At 42.0% G+C, this 24186-nt stretch overlaps 1 protein-coding gene across 1 annotated transcript in view; it reads right to left on the minus strand.

Moving 5' to 3' along the window:
- The window catches only part of tbck (TBC1 domain containing kinase), a 275407-nt gene that overhangs the window by 30800 nt on the left and 220421 nt on the right, over positions 1-24186 (minus strand). Inside the window, exon 24 of the mRNA XM_055641803.1 lies at positions 23316-23491. Within this exon, the coding sequence (XP_055497778.1) occupies positions 23316-23491 (176 nt within the window). The remainder of the gene's footprint in view (positions 1-23315; positions 23492-24186) is intronic.

Here is a 24186-nt window from a genome sequence, read left to right on the forward strand (position 1 = left end):
CAGCACCTTGAAAAATCAGACTTTGCTTAGCTACACGTTTAACTCTTACAGCTCCTGTGATCTTTTGTGAAACTCCTTACACAGTGCGTGCTCAGGAATTTAGTAGTGCAAATACATTCATGGCAAAGGGACGATTCTCAGCACATCCTTCAACCCCCTTTTTGCCATTAGTTTAATTTAGAGGTACAGCATGGAAACAGGCCCAATCGCCCTACAAGTCCATGCCAACCATTGATCACATATTCACACTAGTTCTACTTAATTCCACTTTTGCATCTGCTCCCTACATGTTAGAGGCGACTTACAGAGGCCAATAACCTACATACCCTCCGTCTTTGGAATGTGGGAAGAAACTGGAGCACCCAGAGGAAATGCACGTGGTCACAGGGAGAACGTGAAAACTCCACACAGACAGCACCGCAGTTTAGGGTGGAACCTGTGTCTCTGACATTGTGAGGCAGCAGCTCTACCAGCTGTGCAACTGTGTCACTCCAACTCCTGACTTACGAGCACTGGATAAAGGACTATTGAGAGCACGGCTATTTCACTTTTGTAAACTTCTATGTACCAACTAGACATCCACCTGGAGCTTTGCACAAGCATCATTCTAAACATAGCTTTTGTTTGCAATATGCTGAATAGACTTTCGTGGTTTTTATTTTAATTCTGCAGCTGACATCATTGCTGGAATAACAGTTTGGCATCCAGTTGTTGCTGTAAAAGAATCCCCTGTAGATTTCCGCGAATTGATGCCTATTAAAAACACCAGCATCATCACCAAGGAATTCAGCCGGGTCAATTTATCTTTGGTCACTGTATAAACTGAGACACTATCACATCAGACATCTATTAACTGTTTCTCATCAGTGAAGATATATACACTACAGCTGTTCTGATATTTCCCATTTTATAGTCATCTAAGGTGTGTACATACAGCACAGAAACAGGCCCGTAGTCCCAACTTGCCAATGCCAACCACAATGCCCCATCTACGCTTGTCCCACCTGCCTATGTTTGCCCTATATCCATCTAAACCTTTCAGTGTTGTATCTCTAATTCTTCCTCATCCAATGTAAGTATCAACATCTACACACCAGGGAAAAAAAGCTTTTCAAGAATCAGATACAGCATAACACAGTCCTAGCACAATGCTGACAATGCATTTCAACTCTAATTTACGGGGAGAAAATCTTCTTACCCACTTCGGTATTACAGTCACCTTTACAGCCTTGCTATAACAAGGTGCCAGCTTAGGCTGTGGGCCAAGCATCAAAATTGTGTCTAGAAAAAGGATTTTGTGACACAAGTCACCAAACTACATGAAATGTTCACATATTGTGTAAAATAAATTATATAAATCACCCCTGAAACTCGATATGAAGAAGACTTGCACATTTTTATTAAATTAGAGAAAAAACGGAAAAATTTCGGGTATTTTTTAGTCCAATCAAAGCACGTTTAACATTGAGTTGTCTGCCAGTTGGCCAATCACGCGCTTTGTTTCAGGCTAGCACACAAAATGGCTGAGGGGGCTTCACAGATGCCTGTTTTACTGGAGATTCCGATTTGTTGTTCTGTGGAATAAATGTAGTGGAAACTTGCAGCAGGTAATTGTATTTAGTGGGAAAAGCATTAAAAAGGCTGAAGAAAGTGCTGCTAAGTTGATGGAAGTGTTGAAAGTGATGGAAGTCTTGAAAGCAAAGTCCCTGCTGAGGTCCTGGAACACAAAGATTAAGAGCCAGGAACCAACTCTAACTAAAAGGTAAGATCTAAAGTCTGAATTTATGAAAATCTATCTGTATGGAGTTTAATTAAATTAATTGCACCCTTTTATAAGGTGAATAAATTCATTCATTCACTTACCTCATTCATTCATGCATTCATTCATTCATTCATCATTCAATCATTCATTCATTCAATCAATCATTCATTCATCCATTCAGTCATCCATTCATTCACTCACTCATACATTCATTCATTAATTCATGAAATTGAGGGCCTAAACTATATGTATCCATAACACAGTCAATTAAACATTGTCACTAATGCCAGCCTGTTGTAGAGTAATTAGTCTTTAACAGCTAATCTCGGAGCTGCCTGCAAAAACTTACCGGGAAACAGTGCTCCGATCGCGGGACATAGGTACTCGCGGTAAAGTGAAGCCTCGGTCTCAATTAATAAGCGGCCGATTCGCGAACGCGGATCATCTCCGCGGGCGGGGGGAGGCTGTTTTTAGACCACGACAACGGGAAAAAAGGTAATGGAATTCCAACGCAATGGAAGCCTAGCGATCGATATCCCTCCGGTTTTTTTCCTGTTGTGAACCACCTTTATTTTGTTACTATCTAGCTGTCTTGATGTAATTATGCAATTTGCTACACCTGTGCTTTGTTTGAAAGTTCAAACCCTACCCTGAGCTAAGAAACCCATCTCCTTCTTCCTGTCTTCTTATCCTCTCAAAATTTGAGAGGCATAGAGGTAGACAGTCATAACCTTTTTCCCAGGGTGGAATTTTCAAGGCCAAGCTGTAAGGGTAGATGGACAACGTTTAATGGAGATGTGCAGGACAAGTTTCTCTACACAGATGGGTACTTGGAACATGCTGTGTTTTGTGGTGGTGAAGGCAGATATGATAGTGGCATTTAAAATGCTTTTAAATGGGCGCCTGGATTTGCAGGGAATGGAAGGATATCGATCATGTATGAGATTAGTTGAGATTCGTTTAACTTGGCATCATGTTCGACACGGACATTGTGGGGTGAAGGGCCTGTTCCTGGGCTATGTTCTTTTATTCCACCACTGTTAATAAATGGCACTGGTACAAAAATGAGCACAGTTCCTTCCACCACTGCTTTCCATTTCATTGGCCACTGCAGCAGTAAAATCAAAACTTTTCCTTCCATCTCTTTGGGGCTTTAGTATTTCTGCAAATGAAAAGTTTGGATAAAGAAATAGCCAAGATTATATTGCATGTCACAGTGGGTAATTAAGCAGCCATAATTATTTTTTAAATTAGAAAATACTCAGAAGAGATCTTAAACGTCTCTACTGTTCATGTGGGCGAGTTGGGCTGAAGGGCCTGTTTCTACACTGCATGACTCTGACTCAAGATCCCACTGAAGGAAAAAAACACGAAGATGAAGCATAATTACCTCAGTTAAACTGGAAAGGGACTAATAGAGTTCGAGTCCCAGGTGCAATAACTGTTAGTGTTTATAATCATACAGCACAGAAATAGGCCTATGTCATCCACACAGACTATTAAATACTCATCTGTTAAAAGTATTACCAGCTCTTGGTTTGCTTCCTTCTAAGTCTTGCCGATTCAAGTGCTTGTATGAAAACTTTAGTTTAGCTTAAATATACAGCATGGAAACAAGCCCATCGATCCAAAATGACCATCGATCACCCGTTCACACCACATGTACGTTATCCCACTTTTTCATCCACTCCCTACACATTAGGGACAATTTACAGAGGCCTATTAACCTACAAATCCGCACGTTTTTTGGGATGTGGGAGGAAACTGGGGCAGCTGGAAGAAACCCATGCGTTCGCAGGTAAAAGTGCAAACTCCACACAGACAGCAGCTGAGGTCATGATCGAACCTGGGTCTCTGGTGCTTTGAGGCAGCAGCTCTCTCAGCTGTGCTACTGCTTATTAAATATTTATTAAATATTGTGAGAGTGCCAGTCTCCACCTCCCTCTCAGGCAATGTTTCAAACTCTAACCATCCTCTGAATGCAAAACCTCTTCCTAATATCACCTCTGAACCTCCAACCCCTTACCTTAAACCATTGCCCTCCAGTTTCCTACACTTCTGCTATGGAGAAAAATGTACTATTGTCTAGCTTATCTGTGTAAATTTGTGAAACCAAGCTGATAAACGAAAGAACAACAATAGACGGGAAGATTCACTCAATATTTCAATAATTATAAAAGTTAATTAAATTAAGCAGATTATCCTTCACAGAACAAATACACTTGATTAAAAATCTATTATCTGGGACTTTATTCCTCTGTGTTTGAATCACAATTCAAACCCGTCAGGTCATTCTCAGAATGAGAAAACTGCTGAAAGTATCAAATAAATTGGGTTGCTAGGAACTTGGTCGAATTTGTAACAAAATCCCTTCAATTTTAGCACGGGAAGCAATCAAAACGTTTCAGGAATATTCAATCTTTGCAAGTTTCTTCCACTTCTGGTCATATGAACTTCTGGTCAATTCCCAGGAAAGAACTTGAAGGATTTAAGTCATTGATATGAAGCTTAGCACAGGCTTAATTATTTGAACATGGCTGACATGAGCATGAATTGCCCAGTTCTATATACTCTGACAATGTCTTTAACAAGGCTATTCAAATAACGTTCCAAGTAAGGATGATGGCCTTCCTTCCTTCCTTTAAATAACAAGATAAAGATGATGAGTAATATAGATTCCCATGCTGCTTTGATTAGGTGAACTCATTATACAGTAAATGGCTGGACCCTTAGGAGCATTGATGTGTAGAGGGATGTTGGGCGAAAGTTCACAACTCCCTGAACGCAGCAACACAACTCTATAAAGTGGCAATGAAGGCGAACATAATGTTTGCCTTCATTGGTTCTTGTAATCTTCCTCTGTTGCCTGTACAATGATTGAATGACCTTTTCTGAAACAGGCAAGCACGAACTCCTTCCACGTTGTTACAATGAGGGAAGAACTTGCATTTATAATTGTAATCATAATCATGCTTTATTAGCCAAGTATGTTTGCAACATTCGATGAGTTTAATTTGCCATACAGTCATACCAATAAAAAGCAACAGAACACACAAAATACATTTTAACATAAACTCCACCACAGTGACTCCTCCACATTCCTCTCTTCCCTTTCTTTGTTCTCCCGCGGTCGGGGACCTCGAGCCTTCCATTGACGGGGCTATCTTGGCTCCGTAGTCGGCGGTCGAACCCTCCGCATCGGGGTGATCAAGCTCCTACATCGGGGGGATGTCAGCTCCCCGCGCTGGGCAATCTGACCCCGGGTCAGGGTTGGTCGAACCTTCTGAGTCGTTTGGAGCTTCCTGACATTCATCCCTACCCGAGATTGCGAGCTCCCCGATGGAGCGTCGATCCCAGGCAAGGGATCGGCTCCGATGGTAAGTCCACGTCCCTGCGGTGGGGCTCAAAGTCAGTCCCGAGCAAGGCCTCCAGCTCCATGATATTAGGCCGCAGAGCGACCGGAGATACGATCCGGAAAACAATCGCAACTCCGGCAAGGTAAGAGATTGAAAAAAACTTTTCGCCCGACCCCCCCCCCCACATAAAACAAACCAAAGAACATTAACACAAACTTTTAAAACACATTAAAAATAACAAAAAAAAGACGAAAAGACAGATCGACTGTTGGCGAGGCTGCCATCGTGCGGCGCCCCCTGGTGCCGTTATATACCTTTCACATTTTCTGGACATACCAAATGATTCATAATGATGAAAGGCATATTATACTTAATAAAGTAAGATATATGACCAGTTAATGTGTCTTTGGTAACAATGATTAAGGCTCCGCTATTCTTTAGTATAGGACCGGATAGAACCCGTGAACTTACCCAGAACATGTCATAAGAATCACACAGAATGGAAATAGGCCCTTCAGCCCTACATGCTGACCAGGATGCTCCATCTGAGCTAGTCCCATTTGGCCAGGTTTGGCAAATATCCCTATAAACCTTTCCTATTCGTGTAACTACTGGAATGAAGTAACATCCTGGATATAGGTTCAAGTTCAACTCCGGAAAGTTAAGCACTTACACTTCAGTGTGATTTTGAGGGAGCATTGTAAGTGCTGCCTTTTGGAAGGGATGTTAAATCAATGTTGGCTCTTTAAGAAGTTCTTAAAAAATACATCTACTGTTGGGCAATATCAATGCCTCAGTCAAAGCTAGGGTAAATTGTACAGTTATTAATTTCATTGTTTCAGACTTTAGACTTTAGAGATACAGCATGAGTCCGCGCCAACCAGCAATCACCCCATACACTAGCACAAACCTACATGGTAGGAACAATTTACGGAAGCCAATTAACCTATGAACCTGTACATGTTTGGAGTGCAGTAGGAAACCGGAGCACCCAGAAAAAACCCACACGGTCACAGGGAGAACGTAAAAACTCCATACAGACAGGTTGGTCAGGATCAAACCCAGGTCTCTGGCGCTGCATCTCTACCGCTGTGCCATTTTCTGGCATGTTTATTGTATAATAATGCTGCATGCAAGTTAGCCACAAATAGTGATTACACTTCAAAACTGTTTCCCTGGCTGTAGATCCTTTTGAAACACGCTGTATAAATGTGCTTCTTATTTACTTTAGCTCCCGTGCAGGGTTTATAGTAATCTGTAACTTTCTTTTCTGTACTTAGGAAGACAAGTAATTCTGCATCCACCAACTTTCGCTGATGCAGCTGCTTCACTGATTTGAGTAAAAATCTGAGGATGTTTCCACAGGTTAGAGTTCACACCTGTAGCACAATAAAAGCCAAGCTTTAACTAGTGCCATAAATCCCTTGGAAAGGTAGCAGGCTGCAAGGCTTGTAATTCATTTAGTTGTTCATGAGGTACATAAACTGCAATGACTCGTTCTGTCTCGGGTATCAGAATTTACAATTGTTCCAAGGTGGGTGTATTTCCCTGACAAGTGCTGAAGTTTTTGTGCTGATCAGACTGACTAAGAAATCAGTCATTTTGTTCTGGAGAACGTACAAACTCTGTCGACAGCACCCGTAGACAGGATCGAACCCGGGTCCCTGCCGTTGTAAGGCAGCAACTCTACCACTGTGCCACCGTGCTGCCCTTTTAAGTTAGTTTAGAGATACTGTGTGGAAACATGCCCTGTGGCCCACCAAGATCACACCTATGTCCTGTGGCCCACAAAAGCCCTGTGGCCCACCACGACCATCAATCACCCATACACTCATTTCATATTATCCCACTTTTACATCCTACACACTAGAAGGCAATTAACCTACAAGTCTTTGGAATGTGTAAGGAAACTGGAGCACCCAGAGAAAACACATGGGCACAGGTAGAATGTACAAACTCTGTACAGACAACACACGAGGTATGATTGACCCAGGTCTCTGTGAGGTAACAACTCTACTGCTGAGCCACTGTGCTGACTGGCCTCAAATGTTGAATTATTTCTAAATTTAGCTTTAGTTTTGAGCTGCCTGATGTCATCTTGGATAATCTCCATCCTGACACAGTACTGAAAAATTATGTCAAAATAAATATATGATCATAAGTTCACATTTATTTTATGGTCTCATATCTCAAAACATTTTGAGTGAATCGAAGAAACAATTAATAAGATGTCCTGGGGTCAAGAACACCTGACTGATATAACCTTCTGGTACGACTTTGAATTCTGGAAGGGATTAAAAGGACTTTGGTGAAAGCTCCGAAGAAGGTAACAAGTGTATTAGGTTTGGAAAAACATTTGGTAATGAAAGAGTGGAATAGTGTCCATGGATCAAAAGGGGTAAGGTGAAGGAAGTCACTGACATAAGGTGTTGGATATCTTAGGTAGAGGCAGTTTTAATAGGAAACAGGACACTGCAAACTGCTGAGTGTGCACAGCTGGTACATATTATAGTAGAAAACCAGTCCTCGTACAGCTGAACAGTGTTAAGTGTGTGACAAATATACTCCAAACTGAATGAGGATATCAACATAGTGGGAGTGGTGTGGTGAGATCTTGTGTTAACCTAGCCTGAATTTTGAGATAATAAACAGGGATATTTGGTAACATGCAATGTGATTTTTCTTCCCTTTTCAAAGTACACTTGGTATGCTGCTTTGGCTAGACTATTGTTTGCAGACACTACAGAAGAATCTGACCTCTTTAAATAATTGCTATAAAAATAACCATATGTGGGTATAAGAAGATGATTAAATTCTTACCGCTCTTGTTATGAAAAACTGTTTAATTCTTAACACTTCATTGTAAAGACTATATTTGCAACCTCACTATGTTTTTGTGAGGATGCAGGCACTTATGTTCTACAGGTATGTATAGTGAGAAGGCAAGTCTGAGAACGCAAGTCGCTTTTCAGGATATCACAAAATAAAGATCTAATACAGACCTGGGGTAGGATAGATAAGACAGAAATGTTAAATCAACAGGTCAATACCTTCAGCACTCCATAAATGTATGGACCATGGAGTCGTTGAAGCCAAAGAAATGACAGGTGGAACTGCTCTATGCCACATTTTCCACTCTACATCCCCAATATAAAGTGGGGAGGACTCTAACATGCAGACTCCTCTTCTGGGGTCCCCCCTTACCACCGCCAGAACCGATCATCACATTGTGTCTAAATAATGACAACATCTAATAGGACATTTGGACAGGTAGATGGATAGAAAAGGTTTAAAGGGATATGGGCTAGACACAAGCAGGTGGGATAAGAAGATGGGGCAGAATGAGACTGAAGAAGTTGTCTCAACCCGAAACATCATCTATCCATGTTCTCCAAAGATACTGCCTGACCTGCGAAGTTACTCCTGCACCTTGTGATCTTGGAAGTCGATGGGGCATATTGGTTGGCCTGGAAAATTTGGGACGAAACACCTGTTTCCATGCAGTATGAGTCTATGACTATGGCTCTGTGATAGACACAGCTGAGGAAAAGGAATGCACAACATGGAAGCTCTTCTCTGAGCATTTGAAGTGGCTGCTCTTCAGATTCTGGTTGCCTTTTAACCATGTGCTTTCAGTATCTGGTACAGGGTGGCGAGTTGGTCCAGGGAGTTCCTCATCAGTTGACTCCTGAATGTGAGGAGCTGCCCACACAGGAAACACTTCTATATGGTGTGGAATGGCATGGAGAGCATTATAAAGATGGTTCAAGTCACGTGGGGCCATATTCCAAGGAAGGTTGAGACCTTGGGCCGATGAACAATTCCAGTTCAGGTTTCTCTGGCTAGATTCTTTTCTAGATACTTACCCTCTGGGTGAAAGAAATTGCCCCAAAGGTCTCTCTTAAATCTTTCCCCTTTCACCTTAAGTCTATGGTCTCTGGGGCCCAGCATATTGAGAAGCAATAATACAGTAAGCCGATCAACGCCTCTACATCCTTAGAAGATTGAGGAGATTTGGCACATTGATGAACACTCTTTTGAACTTCTACAGGTGTACTGCTGAGAGTATATTGACAGGTTGCATTACAGACTGGTTTGGCAACTCGAATGCCCACGAACAAAGCAGATTACAAAAAGTGGTGGACACAGACTGTCCATCGCGGATACTGACCTCCCCCACCATCAAAGGGTTCTATAGATGGCACTGCCTCAAAAAGGCAGCCAGCAACATCAGAGACCCACACCATCATGCTCTGATTTCATGCCTACCATCAGGAAGAAGGCGTAGGAGCCTGAAAATTGTAATGTCCATGTTTAGGAACAGTTTCTTCCCAACAAATATCAGGCTATTGAATTCTATGGAGTCCTACTAGACTCTGAGCTGCCTTGATTGCAGTAGGGACTTAAGCTTTGGTTTTGTTTTTGCACTTTGTTGAACTCCCTTGGTTGTTTATTGTGATATCTGCAGAGTAGTTTGTTTACAGTCCTGTTGTGCCGCTGTTGATCTGTTGAAGTGGTTGCTCCTCAAGTTCTGGTTGCACTTTAGACCTATGCTTTCTGCACTTGATGAAAACGGGGGCAATTTGGTTGAAAGAAAAATTTGTGTGACTGAGGACAAAGAAGTAGTACCTTGGGGTCAGACAGAGCTATCTGTCTGCTTCTCTTTCTGGGTTACATTCTTGCCTCTATATCCCTGGAGACAAAGCGTGCAGTGTCCACAGGGGTTTCCTAAGCCTTCCAGAATCAGTGGGCAGCGCATGGGCCGCAGTGAATCCTGGATGCAGAGGCCAACATTATGGTTGATGTTTTGATAAAGTTAATACATAAAATAGAGGCCTGGAAATGAAGGCCAAAAGAAACATCATCAGTAGTTACTGGCATAGATTAAATACCAGGCATTAAAAAAAAAAACTCATTCTTAAAAAATGACCAGTGTTGGCTCTGCCGCTGTTTGTTAGTCATCTTGAGATGTGACTGATACAATCTGGTGCCTTATAAGGGTATCTCAGATGACAAACAGTCACCTACATTGCCTGGGATTGCATTTGGATTTAGGCCATACCTGTGATAATGGTAAATCTCCTTCCATGAACTACAAAAGTGAGCCAGTGTTTTATTTTAAAAGCAATCTTACTTTTACTCATGTAACTTTTAACAGTTTACTGATGCATCAATATTTTTGAAATGGAAGGCAGATTCTCAGAATGGCCCTGGTGGGACCTGATCCAGTTGAAATTACAACCACATAATAAATGTAGGCATTTGGATTGCTGTCCAATCTGTATATAACTTTAATCAATTTCATTTAAAATGCAATCAGGTTGAGGTGGAAAGTGAATACTTTTCCGAAAAAAGACTCAATTTCTGGAGAATGTGGACAGGTCGTGTTTTGTGTCGGGATTCTTAGCACTTAGAACAATACTGCACAGGACGTGGCCCTTCGGCCCACATTGTTTGTTCCGAGCATCATGCCAAGCTGAACTAATCTCATCTGCCTGAAAATGATCCATAACCCTCTATATCCTGCATTTCCATGTGCTTATCCAAAAGCCTCTAAAACACAATGCCACTGTCTCCACAACCACCCGTGGCAATGTGTTCCAGGCCCAAACACTCTCTGTGTAAAAAAAACTGCCCCACACATCTCCATTATATTTCCCCCCCTCACATTATGGCTCTGTTCTTTAGTGTTGGACATTTCCACCCTGGAAAAATGTTCTACTCTATCTATGTCTCTCATAATGTTATATGTATTTCCTCTGGCAGCTCATTCCAAATACCCATCAACCTCTTTAAGTTGTCGATTTACAGTTTGTTAAGCTGATTTCAAAAACACTTCTGTAGGTGGCAGCTTATGAACTTAGATCTCCATAAGCCTTTAATAGACGGCCAGGCAAATAGTTTCACACAAGAGATGAAGAAAATATTTTAATGTCAGCAAATTGTGATTTGGAATTAAGGTTAAGGAAGGAGATAGCAAAAAAAAAGATCATTCAAATAGGGTGTTGAGGGGTGGGTGGGGGTGGGGAGGGCAGGGAAGGGAGAAGAATTGCAGAACTATAGGAAAGAGCAAGGGGATGTGTCCAACTGGATATTCCTTTCATGCTTGAGACATTATTTATTTCTAAACTGCGACTTTCTATATAACTATGCTAATACCCCTCTTTACATTTGGCATGCTGACTGGATTTTGAAAACGGTGGATAATGCTGAGGAACTTACTCTGCCTTAACATTTTTTTTTTGGCACCATGAAGTTTGGCTGCTATATTTAGACCATATTTACTGCATTAGTCATGTCTTCATACTTGTACCAGCTATTGCATTTTACATTATGACCTCTGTTATGACTTCCAATTAAGGAAGCTCATTCTTCTAAAAACTGAATTCGAAAACATGAAGCAGATATTATGTGTTCAGTACTTTTTACTGAATACAAAATGTACTTTCTCAGTATATTTGTAATGTTACTATAGATTTCTAAACTGGTAGCAAAATCAGCTGGTCACAAGATTAGGCTGCAGCTGCTTGCTGTGATATTATGAGGCCAGATGTAACTTTACCTGTTTAGCCCCAGATGTAAGGCAAGGCCCTGTCATTGAGTCATAGAGCACAAACCAGGCCCTTAGGCCCAATTTGTCCAAGATGACCAAGATGCCACATCTAAGTTAGTTCCATTTGCCTGCGTTTGACCTCATCCCTCTAAACCTTCATGTATTAAAAGTTACCCCTCAGGTTCCTATTAAGTCTTGCCCCTCTCAACTTAAATCTGTCTTCTGATTGATTCCCGTACTGTGGGTAAAATACTGCTTTTGCCTTTTTATTATTTTCAAGATTTTATAAACTGCTATAAGATCAACCCTCAACCTCTTGTGCTCCAAGGAATAAAGTCCTGGCCTACTAATCCTTTCCCTGTAGCCCAGGCCCTCGAGTTCTTGTCTAGCACATATTTTGAATGTTTGTATATTAATAGATTTATTTGATTAATTTGGGACCAAGATCTATTGATCTCAGGTTTGAACATTCAGAGCATCCACAACCCTCTGGAGTCTGAAATTCCAAAGAGTCGCAAACCTCTGTATAAAGACATTTCTTACATCTCTGGTAGATGGCTGATGACTCATCCTAACATCATAGAAACATAGAAAATAGGTGCAGGAGTAGGCCATTTGGCCCTTTGAGCCTGCACCGTCATTCAATATGATCATGGCTGATCATCCAACTCAGTATCTTGTACCTGCCTTCTCTCCAAACCCCCTGATCCCTTTAGCCACAAGGGCCACATCTAACTCCCTCTTAAATATAGCCAATGAACTGGCCTCATGCTCTACAATTCTGACTCACCGGCTGTGGAAACAGCCAGTCAACATATACTCTCAAGGTCAGATGTTTGAAGAGATTAAATATCACTCTCCTAAACTACGGCGAGTGAAAGGTCCATCCTACTTGATGTTTCCTCCTGGACAACCCTACATCTCAGCGAACCATTGCTTCACCACCTTCATCCTTGACAAGCCATCCACAGTCCGCAAGGTTTCCGTATCAAGTACAGACTGAAGAAGGGTTTCGGCCCGAAACGTTGCCTATTTCCTTCGCTCCATAGATGCTTCCGCACCCGCTGAGTTTCTCCAGCATTTTTGTGTACCTTATCAAGTACATCATTGATACTAATGGAGGAGCAGCTATTTTGACTGAGGAAAGGAGACATTATGGGACAGAAGACACTGGATATGAGGCTTTGTGGAAATCCAAGGTGATGTGGAGAACATTCCTCACAATGGCGCTCCAGATAAAGAAACTTTTGTCATTCAAGAAAAGTGTTTAGGTGATGTCAGTACAGAAAGATCATTAGTTATGTCAATGGATTAAATGTCAGTCTACCGTGAATTTGTTTTTGAAAGAAGGAAATGTAAGAAGTGGGGAAGGAGGGGAATGCTTTTTAGAAGAATAGTTCTATCTATGTGGATGCTCGCTCAACTGTAGCAAACGTCCTTCAATTGGAAATTGAAGTTGTGATGGAGTGGAAGATGGAATGCAATGTATTCTTACCATTCGTCTCAATTTTATGAGAGATTGCATTGGAACCGCTGATGAACAATTTGAAATACTTCTATCAGGTCTCCCCCAGCCTCTGAGAGAAAACAGTCCAACTTTATCCAATTTCTCCTTATAGCTAATATCCTATAATACAGGTGTCATTCTGGCAAAACCTCTTCTGCATCCTCTTCAAAGCTTCCCCATCCTTCCAGTAATGGAGTGGCCAGAACTGCACACAATACTTCAAATGTGGCCAAACCAAAGTCCAATAAAGCTGCAACATGACTTCCTGAATCTTTTACTCAATGCCCTGACCGATGAGGGCAAGCATTCCATTTGACATTCTTCACTGTGGCCCCTATGACATTTGTATTATCAATCATTAATATTGGTCGTTGCCTTGCGGCAGCGTTTGAACTCAACTGCAGAAAAGCACTACTATATCATGTGTCTTTAGCCTTTTGGACTTTAGAGATACAGCCTTTCGGACCACCGAGTCCACGCCGACCATCAATCACCCCGTACACTAACATGATCTTACACATTATGGTCAATTTACAATTTACAGAATTCCAATTAACCTACAAACCTGTACATCTTTGGATTGTGGGAGGAAACTAGAGCACCCTCAGGAGAAAACCCCCACAGTCACAGGAAGAAGATATAAACTCCATACATGCAGCACCCGCAGTCAGGATCGAACTCGGGTCACAGGCGCTGTAAGGCAGCAACTCCACCGCTTTGCCACTGTGCTGCCATAAAGTACCTTGGTAAGTTAGCTTCTTGGCCCCAGGTTTACAGCAGTGACTGCAGCTGAAAAGCAAACGTTTCCTTTAGCCTGATCGGGCAAGGGAGAATTTTCCATCCGTAAACCAGATCGGGAACAGCTGAAGTCACTACTAAAAACCTGGGACCAAGAAGTTAACTTCCCTGAGTTCCCTGATCTGCTGAGTGAACATTTTTCACCTGTTTTATTTTAGATTACCAGCATCTGGTTTGGGATTTCCAATGGTTCCTTATATTGTTCTAGTACAGATCTTTGCTCACAAAATATAATTGGGCAGCAGAGGGGTGCAATTGGTAGAGCTGCTGCCTCACATCGCCAGAAACGTGGGTTCGATCCTGACCTCAGGTGCTGTCTGCCTGGAGTTTGCACTTTCTCCGTGACCGCGTGGGTTTCCTCCGGGTGCTCCGATTTGCTCCCGCATCCTAAAGACATGTGGATTTGTAGGTTAATTGGCCCTTCTCGGTGAGGTACGGATGAAAGTGCTGCTGCTAATCTGGTTTACAGGTGGGAAATTCCCCCTATCCTGATCAGCTTAAAGGATGTGCAATCATTTGAAGTACACTTCCCAGTCTTCTGTGACAAAGAATTCCACAGATTCACCACCCTCTGACTGAAGAAATTCCTCCTCATCTTCTTCCTAAAAGAACGTCCTTTAATTCTGAGGCAATGACCTCTAATCCTGGATTCTCTCACTAATAGAAACATCCTCTCCACACTACTCTGTCCATGCCTTTCACTATTCGGTAAGTTTCAATGGGTTCCCCCTCATTCTTCTAAACTCCTGCGAGTACAGGCCCAGTGCCATCAAATGCTTATCATATGTTAACCTACTCATTCCTGGGATCTTGTGGCAAACGTTTCCTTTAGCCTTTCGTCTCAGCCTTTTTCACACAAAGGATGTTGGGTGTATGTAAAGAGCAGCCGGAGGAGGTATTTGACGCACGTACTATCGCAATGTTTAAGAAGCAATTGGACGGGTACATGGATGGGACAGGTTTAGAGGTATATGGGCCAAAAGCAGGCAGGTGGGACTAGTGTAGATGGGACATCTTGGTCGGTCTGGGCAAGTTGGGCCGAAGGGCCTTTTTCCACACTATATAATTCTAGCCTGATTAAGTTAGGGAGAATTTCCCACCTGTGAACCAGACTAGGAGCAGCCACAGTCACTGCTGCAAACCTGGGACCAAAAAGTTACCTTCCCCAGGTACTTTCCCTGTAACCACAGATGTTACACCTGTCCCTATACCTCCACCCTCACCTCCATCCAGGAATCCCAGCAGTCTTTCCATGTGAAACAGAGGTTCATATGCACCTCCTCCAATCTCAACTATTGTATTTTGTGTACCTGATGTGGTCTTCTTTACAATGGTGAGAAATCCACAAGGACCTGCTGGATTTCTCGGTTCCTCAAAGCCATTCCCAAAAGAAATGTGTAAAGGAATTTCACTGTGCTGTGCATACATGACAATAAAGAACCATTGAACTACAATTATCTTTTCATCCTGGGCCTCCTTCATTGCCAGAGTGAGACCAAACACAAAATCTGGAGGAACAGCATTTCATATTCCGCTTGGATCACTTACAATCCAATAGTATGAACATCGAGTTTTCCAATATTATGTAAATAACCCCCGCCCTCTTCTCCCGCCTCTCTCTGTCTTTCCTGTTCTCCACCTGGATGTGCACCCAGTTCTCCTGTTCTTCTTCCCCCCGTCCGCTCCCACCTAGGTTCCTTCCTCTGGCTTCACATTTCTCACATCTTCTACCCTTATCTCACACTTTTTGTCCTTTCATTTCTGGCCCTTATCAGTCAAAACTAATCAAAAAACCCTCTCACCTGTCCCTGCCTATCACCTAATAGAAATAAACAGCTGCAGATGCTAGTTTATCCAAAGATAGACACAAAGTGCTGGAGTAATTCAGCGGGTCAGGCAGTATCTCAGGAGAACATGGATAGGTGACCCTTCTTCAACAGACCCGACCCAAAACGCCACCCATACTTTTTCCGGTGAGACAACACCTGGAGTATTGTGTCCAGTTTAGGACTCCTAATTTGAGGAAGGACATTGTTGCTATTGAGGGAGTGCAGCGTAAGTTCACCGGGTTAATTCCCGGGATGGTGGGACTAACATGTGATGAAAGTATAGGTCGACTGGCCTTGTATTCACTGGAATTTAGAAGGATAAGAGGGGATCTTAAAGAAACATATACAATTCATAAAGGATTGGACAGGCTAGATGCAGGAAAAATGTTCCCCATGTTGGAGGACTCCAGAACCAGGGGTCACAGTTTAAGAATAAGGGCAAGACCATTTAGGACTGAGATGAGGAAAAACGTTTTCACCCAGGGAGTTGTGAATCTGTGGAATTCTCTGCCACAGAAGGCAGTGGAGGCCAATTCACTGGATGTTTTCAAGAGAGAGTTAGATGTAGCTCTTAGGGCTAACGGAATGAGGGGATATGGGGAAGAAGCAGGAGCGGGGTACTGATTTTGGATGATCAGCCATGATCATATTGAATGGCGGTGCTGGCTCGAAGAGCCGAATGGCCTAGTCCTGCACCTATTTTCTATGTTTCTCCAGAGATGCTGCCTGACCCGCTGAGTTATTCCAGCACTTTGTATCTATCACCTATCACTTGCCAGGCTTTGTCCTGCCGCCACCTCTCTTCCAGCTTTCTCCCCCTACTACAATCAGTCTGAAGAAGGGTCCTGAATAAAACATTGCCTATCCATGTTCTACTGAGTTACTGCCTGACCTGCTGAGTTATTTCAGCACTTTGCTTCAATGCAGGAAATTGTTGAACTGTGACCATTTCCATTGCCATTCATATAAAACCTCTGGAGTGATGTTTAGTATCAGATTATAATCCATATTTTTCTATGGTAATGCGTTTTTTGATACTGCTCAAGTTAATTTAGCTTTAGTCTTGTGTACGACAGAGGAAGTGAAGTTCCAGCCAACATTTAACTTTGCCTGGAGAGGTTAGAAACATTGAGCTAAACATCTGCAAATACCAGCCCTATACATAAACGCTCTTAATGTATACCTGCAGAAATTATAAAGAACCAAAGGAGGAAGTTATTCAGCCCATCTGGATCGCCCTATACAAGAACCCCTTGTTTATTTCCCCTTGAATGATTGCAGAATTTATATTTTTGTTTTCATATAGAATCCATTCTATTTATAAATGGGAATGAACAAATCCTTGATCACATCAATCGTGGGACTTAACTTTTACCACTTTGCCCTTGCATTTGATTATGCTAAAGTTACTTTTAGCTTGAAATGGCATTCTAACTATAGCCATGTCTTTCATGTTACAGGTAATGTTTCAAATATTTAATACAGCTGGGCTCTATTGCTTTGTTGAAGTGTACAGCTCTATGAGTGTTACTGGAAGGCTTTGTAATACACCAATTGGGACATAAAACTGGTGTTGAGTTTCCGTAACCATGCAAAGCAGCTCTATAATGTTATCAATCTCTGAGACAAAAGGCCCATTAGCTCTTAGCACGTGGCTTTGATGATGAGAGCTGAATGGGTATGAAAAGCAGTCATGTGGCTCTCTGTCATAGAGTTATACAGTGGAAACAGGCCCTTTGGTCCAACTTGCCCACGCCGACCAACATGCCCCATATATGCTGGTCCCACCTGCCTGCATTTGAGTTTGAGTTGAGTATAATTTATTGTCACATATACCAGGTGCAGTGAGAAGCTTTGGTTGTGTGCTAACCAGTCAACTGAAAGACAATATATGATTACCATTGAATCATCCACAGTGTACAGATACTCGATAAAGGGAATAATGTAATAATGTTTAGTGCAAGATAAAGCCGATAAAGTCCGAACCAAGCTAGTCCGAGGGTCTCCAATGCAGTAGATAGTAGTTCAAGACTGCTCTCTAGTTGTTGGGATGATGGTTTAGTTGCCTGATAATGTCTGGGAAGAAACTGTCCTTGAATCTGGAGGTATGTGTTTTCATACTTCTATACCTTTTGCCCGATGGGAGAGGGGAGAAGAAGGATAACTACTATCCTGGACTACTATCTACTGCATTGGAGACCCTCGGACTACCTTGGTTCAGACTTTATTGGCTTTATCTTGCACTAAACATTATTCAGGAGGGATAGAGAGAAAGGAAAAGGAGGTGGGGTAGCGTTGCTGGTTAGAGAGGAGATTAACGCAATGGAAAGGAAGGACATTAGTTTGGAGGATGTGGAATCGGTATGGGTAGAGCTGCGAAACACTAAGGGGCAGAAAACGCTGGTGGGTGTTGTGTACAGGCCACCTAACAGTAGTAGTGAAGTTGGAGATGGTATCAAACAGGAAATTAGAAATGCGTGCGACAAAGGCAAAACAGTTATAATGGGTGACTTCAATCTACATATAGATTGGGTGAATCAAATTGGCTGTGGTGCTGAGGAAGAGGATTTCTTGGAATGTATGCGGGATAGTTATCTAAATCAACATGTAGAGGAACCAACGAGAGAGCAGGCTATTTTAGACTGGGTATTGAGTAATGAGGAAGGGTTAGTTAGCAATCTTGTTGTATGTGCCCCCTTGGGCAAGAGTGACCATAATATGGTTGAGTTCTTCATTAGGATGGAGAGTGACATTGTTAATTCAGAAACAATGGTTCTGAACTTAAAGAAAGGTAACTATGAGGGTATGAGACGTGAATTGGCCAAGATTGACTGGCAATTAATTCTAAAAGGGTTGACGGTGGATATGCAATGTAAGATTGCATGGATGAACTACAAAAATTGTTCATCCCAGTTTGGCAAAAGAATAAATCAGGGAAGGTAGTGCATCCGTGAATAACAAGGGAAATCAGGGATAGTATCAAAGCAAAGGATGATGAGTACAAATTAGAATCAGAAAAAGCAGCATACCAGAAGACTGGGGGAAATTCAGAGACCAGCAAAGGGTTTAATTAGGAAAGGAAAATAGATTATGAAAGAAAACTGGCAGGGAACATAAAAACTGACTGCAAAAGTTTTTATAGATATGTGACAAGAAAGAGATTAGTTAAAACAAATGTAGGTCCCTTGCAGTCAGAAACAGGTGAGTTGATCATGGGGAACAAGGATATGGCGGACCAATTGAATAACTACTTTGGTTCCGTCTTCACTAAGGAAGACATAAATAATCTGCCGGAAATAGCAGGGGACCGTGGGTCAAAGGAGTTGGAGGAATTGAGTGAAATACAGATTAGTCGGGAAGTGGTGTTGGGTAAATTGAATGGATTAAAGGCCGATTAATCCCCAGGGCCAGATAGGCTGCATCCCAGAGTACTTAAGGAAGTAGCTCCAGAAATAGTGGATGCATTTCAACAATCTTTCAAAACTCTTTAGATTCTGGAGTAGTTCCTGAGAATTGGCGGGTAGCAAATGTAATCCCACTTTTTAAGAAGGGAGGGAGAGAGAAAACGGGGAATTACAGACCAGTTAGTCTAACATCAGTAGTGGGGAAACTGCTAGAGTCAGTTATTAAAGATGGGATAGCAGTACATTTGGAAAGTGGTGAAATCATTGGACAAAGTCAGCATGGATTTACGAAAGGTAAATCATGTCTGACGAATCTTAATAGAATTTTTCAAGGATGTAACTAGTAGCGTGGATAGGGGAGAACCAGTGGATGTGGTGTATCTGGACTTCCAGAAGGCTTTCGACAAGGTCCCACATAAGAGATTAGTATACAAACTTAAAGCACACAGCACTGGGGGTTCAGTATTGATGTGGATAGAGAACTGGCTGGCAAACAGGAAGCAAAGAGTAGGAGTAAACGGGTCCTTTTCACAATGGCGGGCAGTGACTAGTGGGGTACCGCAAGGCTCAGTGCTGGGACCCCAGCTATTTACAATATATATTAATGATCTGGATGAGGGAATTGAAGTCAATATCTCCAAGTTTGCTAATGACACTAAGCTGGGGGGCAGTGTCAGCTACGAGGAGGATGCTGGGAGACTGCAAGGTGACTTGGATAGGCTGGGTGAGTGGGCAAATGTTTGGCAGATTCAGTATAATGTGGGTAAATGTGAGGTTATCCATTTTGGTGGCAAAAACAGGAAAGCAGACTATTATCTAAATGGTGGCCGATTAGGAAAAGGGGAGATGCAGCGAGACCTGGGTGTCATGGTACACCAGTCATTGAAAGTAGGCATGCAGGTGCAGCAGGCAGTGAAGAAAGTGAATGGTATGTTAGCTTTCATTGCAAAAGGATTTGAGTATAGGAGCAGGGAGGTTCTAATGCAGTTGTACAGGGTCTTGGTGAGACCACACCTGGAGTATTGCGTACAGTTTTGGTTTCCAAATCTGAGGAAGGACATTATTGCCATGGAGGGAGTGCAGACTGATTCCTGGGATGTCAGGACTGTCTTATGAAGAAAGACTGGATGGACTTGGTTTATACTCTCTAGAATTTATGAGATTGAGAGGGATCTTATAGAAACTTACAAAATTCTTAAGGGGTTGGACAGGCTAGATGCAGGAAGATTGTTCCAGATGTTGGGGAAGTCCATGACAAGGGGTCACAGCTTAAGGATAAGGGGGAAATCCTTTAAAACCAAGATGAGGAGAACTTTTTTCACACAGAGAGTGGTGAATCTCTGGAACTCTCTGCCACAGAGGGTAGTTGAGGCCAGTTCATTGGCTATATTTAAGAGGGAGTTAGATGTGGCCCTTGTGGCTAAGGGGATCAGAGGGTATGGAGAGAAGGCAGGTACGGGATACTGAGTTGGATGATCAGCCATGATCATAATGAATGGCGGTGCAGGCTCGAAGGGCCGAATGGCCTACTCCTGCACCTAATTTCTATGTTTCTATGAATGGGCTGGGTGGGATTTGTCCTTGATTATGCTGGTGGCCTTACAACGACAGTGTGAGGTGTAAATTAAGTCAATTGAGATTGGTTTGTGAGATGGTCTAGGCTGCATCCACATTTCTCTGCAATTTATTGCGGCCTTGGATGGAGCTGTTCGCAATCCATGCTCTGATGTATCCTGATAAAATGCTTTCTACGGTACATCAGTAGAGGTTGTTGGGGACATGCCAAACCTCCTTAGCCTTCTAAGGAAGTAGAGGTGTTGACATGTGCTGAGATTTGGCCCACATCCCTCTGAAACTATCCTACCGATGTACCTGTCCAAATGTTTCTTAAATGTTGTGAGAAAAGCCATGCGTTGTCTTTGTGCTGGTTAATTCCAAAGTAATTAACTTTGGTCAAGGAAAGGAAAAGGGAGTGGTGTTTAACATGATGGGAATATGACATGGAAAGATGGATAATGGATTTTGGGAATAACAAACAATGGTAGGAAGGAAAACAGAGGTGATGGAATTGGTGACTAAAAGAACTACAGCAAACATATGAATGAACACAAAAGAGAAGCTATGAATTTGCAAGCCAATTTGTGTGTGAGCGGAATGATCAAAAAGACACTTGTTATAGAGCCATACAGCACAGAATGAGGTTCCTTAGTGCAACTTGCCCATGCTGTTCAAGATGACCCATCTACACTAGTCTGTCCTCCCTGTGGTTGGCCCATATCCCTCTAAACTTTTCCTATCTATATTTAAATAAGGAATGCCAGAAAAACTCCAGGGTCTATCACTACAACAACCTGCTCTAGAATCCACTTAAGTGTCATATAGCATGGGTCATGTAACACATGCCTGAATTTAACCATTACCTTTCTATTTTCTCGGTCATCTTGTTTTGCTTTATTCAATGGACCAAAATGAGAGAATGGTTCTTTATTCCACAGATGCTGCCTGTTCTGCTGAGCAACTCCACCTATTTTAGATCACCAGTATTTGGTTCTTTATATTAAAGATCTAGTACAGATCTTTACTCACAAAATATAATCGAGCAGCAGAGGGGCTCAGCTGGTAGAGCTGCTTTCTCACATCATCAGAGACCCAGCTTTCGATCCTGATCTCATGTGCTGTCTGTGAGGAGTTTGCATGCTCTCTCTGTAACCGCATGGGTTTCCTCATAAGTGCTCGGTTTCTTCTTGCTTCCCAAAGACGTGTGGGTTTGTATGTTAATTGGCCTTGATAAATTGACCCTAATAGGTAGAGGGTGGATGAGAAAGGGTGGATAGAACTAGTGTGAAATGGTTATCCGTGGACTCCATGAGCCAAAGGGCCTGTTTCCATGCTGTAACTCTAAACTAACCATAACATGTTTGGGGATATTTTGAGGCAATATACAGGTAAGTGTTACATAAATACAATTTTCTTTTTCTTTGTTATAAGTGTACCTACCAGTAAAACATTGGACACTGATCAAATGTGGGAGAATTGAACGGGGCTACTATAGCATTTACTAGTTCTGGTTTTTAACAAGGTCATAAAAATGCTGGTTAGTATGATTTATGTATTGAAAATAAGCTGATTCATCTGATCGAATGCCAAGCTTTCCATTTTACCAATCAGCCACATGTCAAACCTCATAAAGCAGCTCATAAAAACCCAAAATAAGCATTAGTCGCTGAAAGCACTACAAAAATAGTGATATCGTTTAACATGCATTTGTCAACATTTGAAAAAGTGATTCTGCAAAGATATATTTTGATTAAGTTTCATAATGATACGTTTCAAATTTCAAAACCAGTACTGGTAACAGTACTATGTATATATAATGAACATTTTTGTTTGCCTACTTGATGCAATGTTACATTCATCCTCAATTTTTCAGCTCATTTGTGGTAAAACAAGCTGCCAATATCAATTAAACATGAGAAACAGAATCAGGAACGTCCTTTATAACCTGCTCCAGTGTTCAATAAGATTCTGAAGCCACAAGAGACTGCAGATGCAGGAATCTTTAGGAAGAAACAAAGTGCCGGATTAACTTAGCAGGACAGGCAGCATCTGTGGAGGGAAATGGACAGAAAACATTTTGGGGCTTCCTGAGACTGGAGTAGACTGGAGGTTGGAGGTAGAAACAGGCATGGGGAAAGAGGTGGCAAGTGATAGATTGATCCAGGTGACCATTGACCCATCCTCACCTGTATCTACCTATCACAGTGTAGCTTTTGCCCCACTGCTTGCCTTCACTCTTTCTACCAGCTGTCTCCCCTCTCCCCCATCAGCCTGATGAAGGATCCCCACCCAAATCATCTGTCCATTTCCCTTCAGAGATGCTGCCTGACCTGCTGAGTTCCTCCAGCAGTTTGTTCAAGAAGATTGCATCTGATCATGTGCACTTTCCTACCCATTTATTATATCCTTTAGTATTGAAAAATGTGTCTTCAATACCCTCAATAACTAAGCATACACAGCCCTCTAGTTCAGAGCATTAGTACATATCCTTCCATTATGTAACCCTAAAATAACAAGAGGAAAAGCAGTTATAGTTTGTGCAAGGATACTCCTCACTGTTTCGAATGTCCACCACGAGCAGTTTTGGCTTCCCTGATTTTGTCTTTTTCGTGGGCATCTTGAAGTTGGTGGGTCCAGACAACTCACACAGATCAATCAGGTCCTCTGCAGATATCCGTGGTGACACTTCAGCCTTGAGTTCAATTAATCTAATGGGGTCACGTGACTGAAAGAAAGAGACTTCTGTTTAAAACTACCGAGGTAACAGTGTACACATGTATTAACAATTGCACAACATACAATTTTTGTACAAAACTAAAGCAATCATGTTTTTAATTTTCAAAGATACCCACCAATCATCATGGCATGATTATTATGTGGAGAGGGATTACCACGTTTCAATTCGAAGTGAACAGCAGAATCGAAAGCAGTAAATAATTATTAATGCCCACTCATCAAATTTGGTCGTCACATTTAAATCAAATTAAATGGTCTTTATTTCTTATACAATCGTTTTTTGAAACATGAGGCAATGTGAGAAGCTGCAGAGCCAAATTTCAGGTACCATAAAAAGCCAAATTTGCACCATAAAAAGGTAATATCAGTGACTGTGAAACTACCGGATTGTCATAAAATCCCATCTGGTTCACTGACATCTTTCAGGAAAGGAAATCTTTCCTTAAGATTCCGGCATTCGAGTGATGTAGAAGCCTCTTAAATGTCTTCTGAAGTGGTTGAACAAATAAGAGTTCAAGGGCAATAACAGATCCACATTCTAGGAATAAAAACACTACCAGGAGTTATAATTAGAAAGTGGTCTGTTTATATGATAATTTCCACAGTAAATGCCGCCACAGGAATTTACAATAGATCTGCTTTCAATGGCTCTTTCCAAATCTGTTTAATAGATTTGTCATTGCT

Source organism: Leucoraja erinacea, chromosome 1, assembly GCF_028641065.1.
Source record: "Leucoraja erinacea ecotype New England chromosome 1, Leri_hhj_1, whole genome shotgun sequence".
Classification (NCBI taxonomy): Eukaryota; Metazoa; Chordata; class Chondrichthyes; order Rajiformes; family Rajidae; genus Leucoraja; species Leucoraja erinaceus.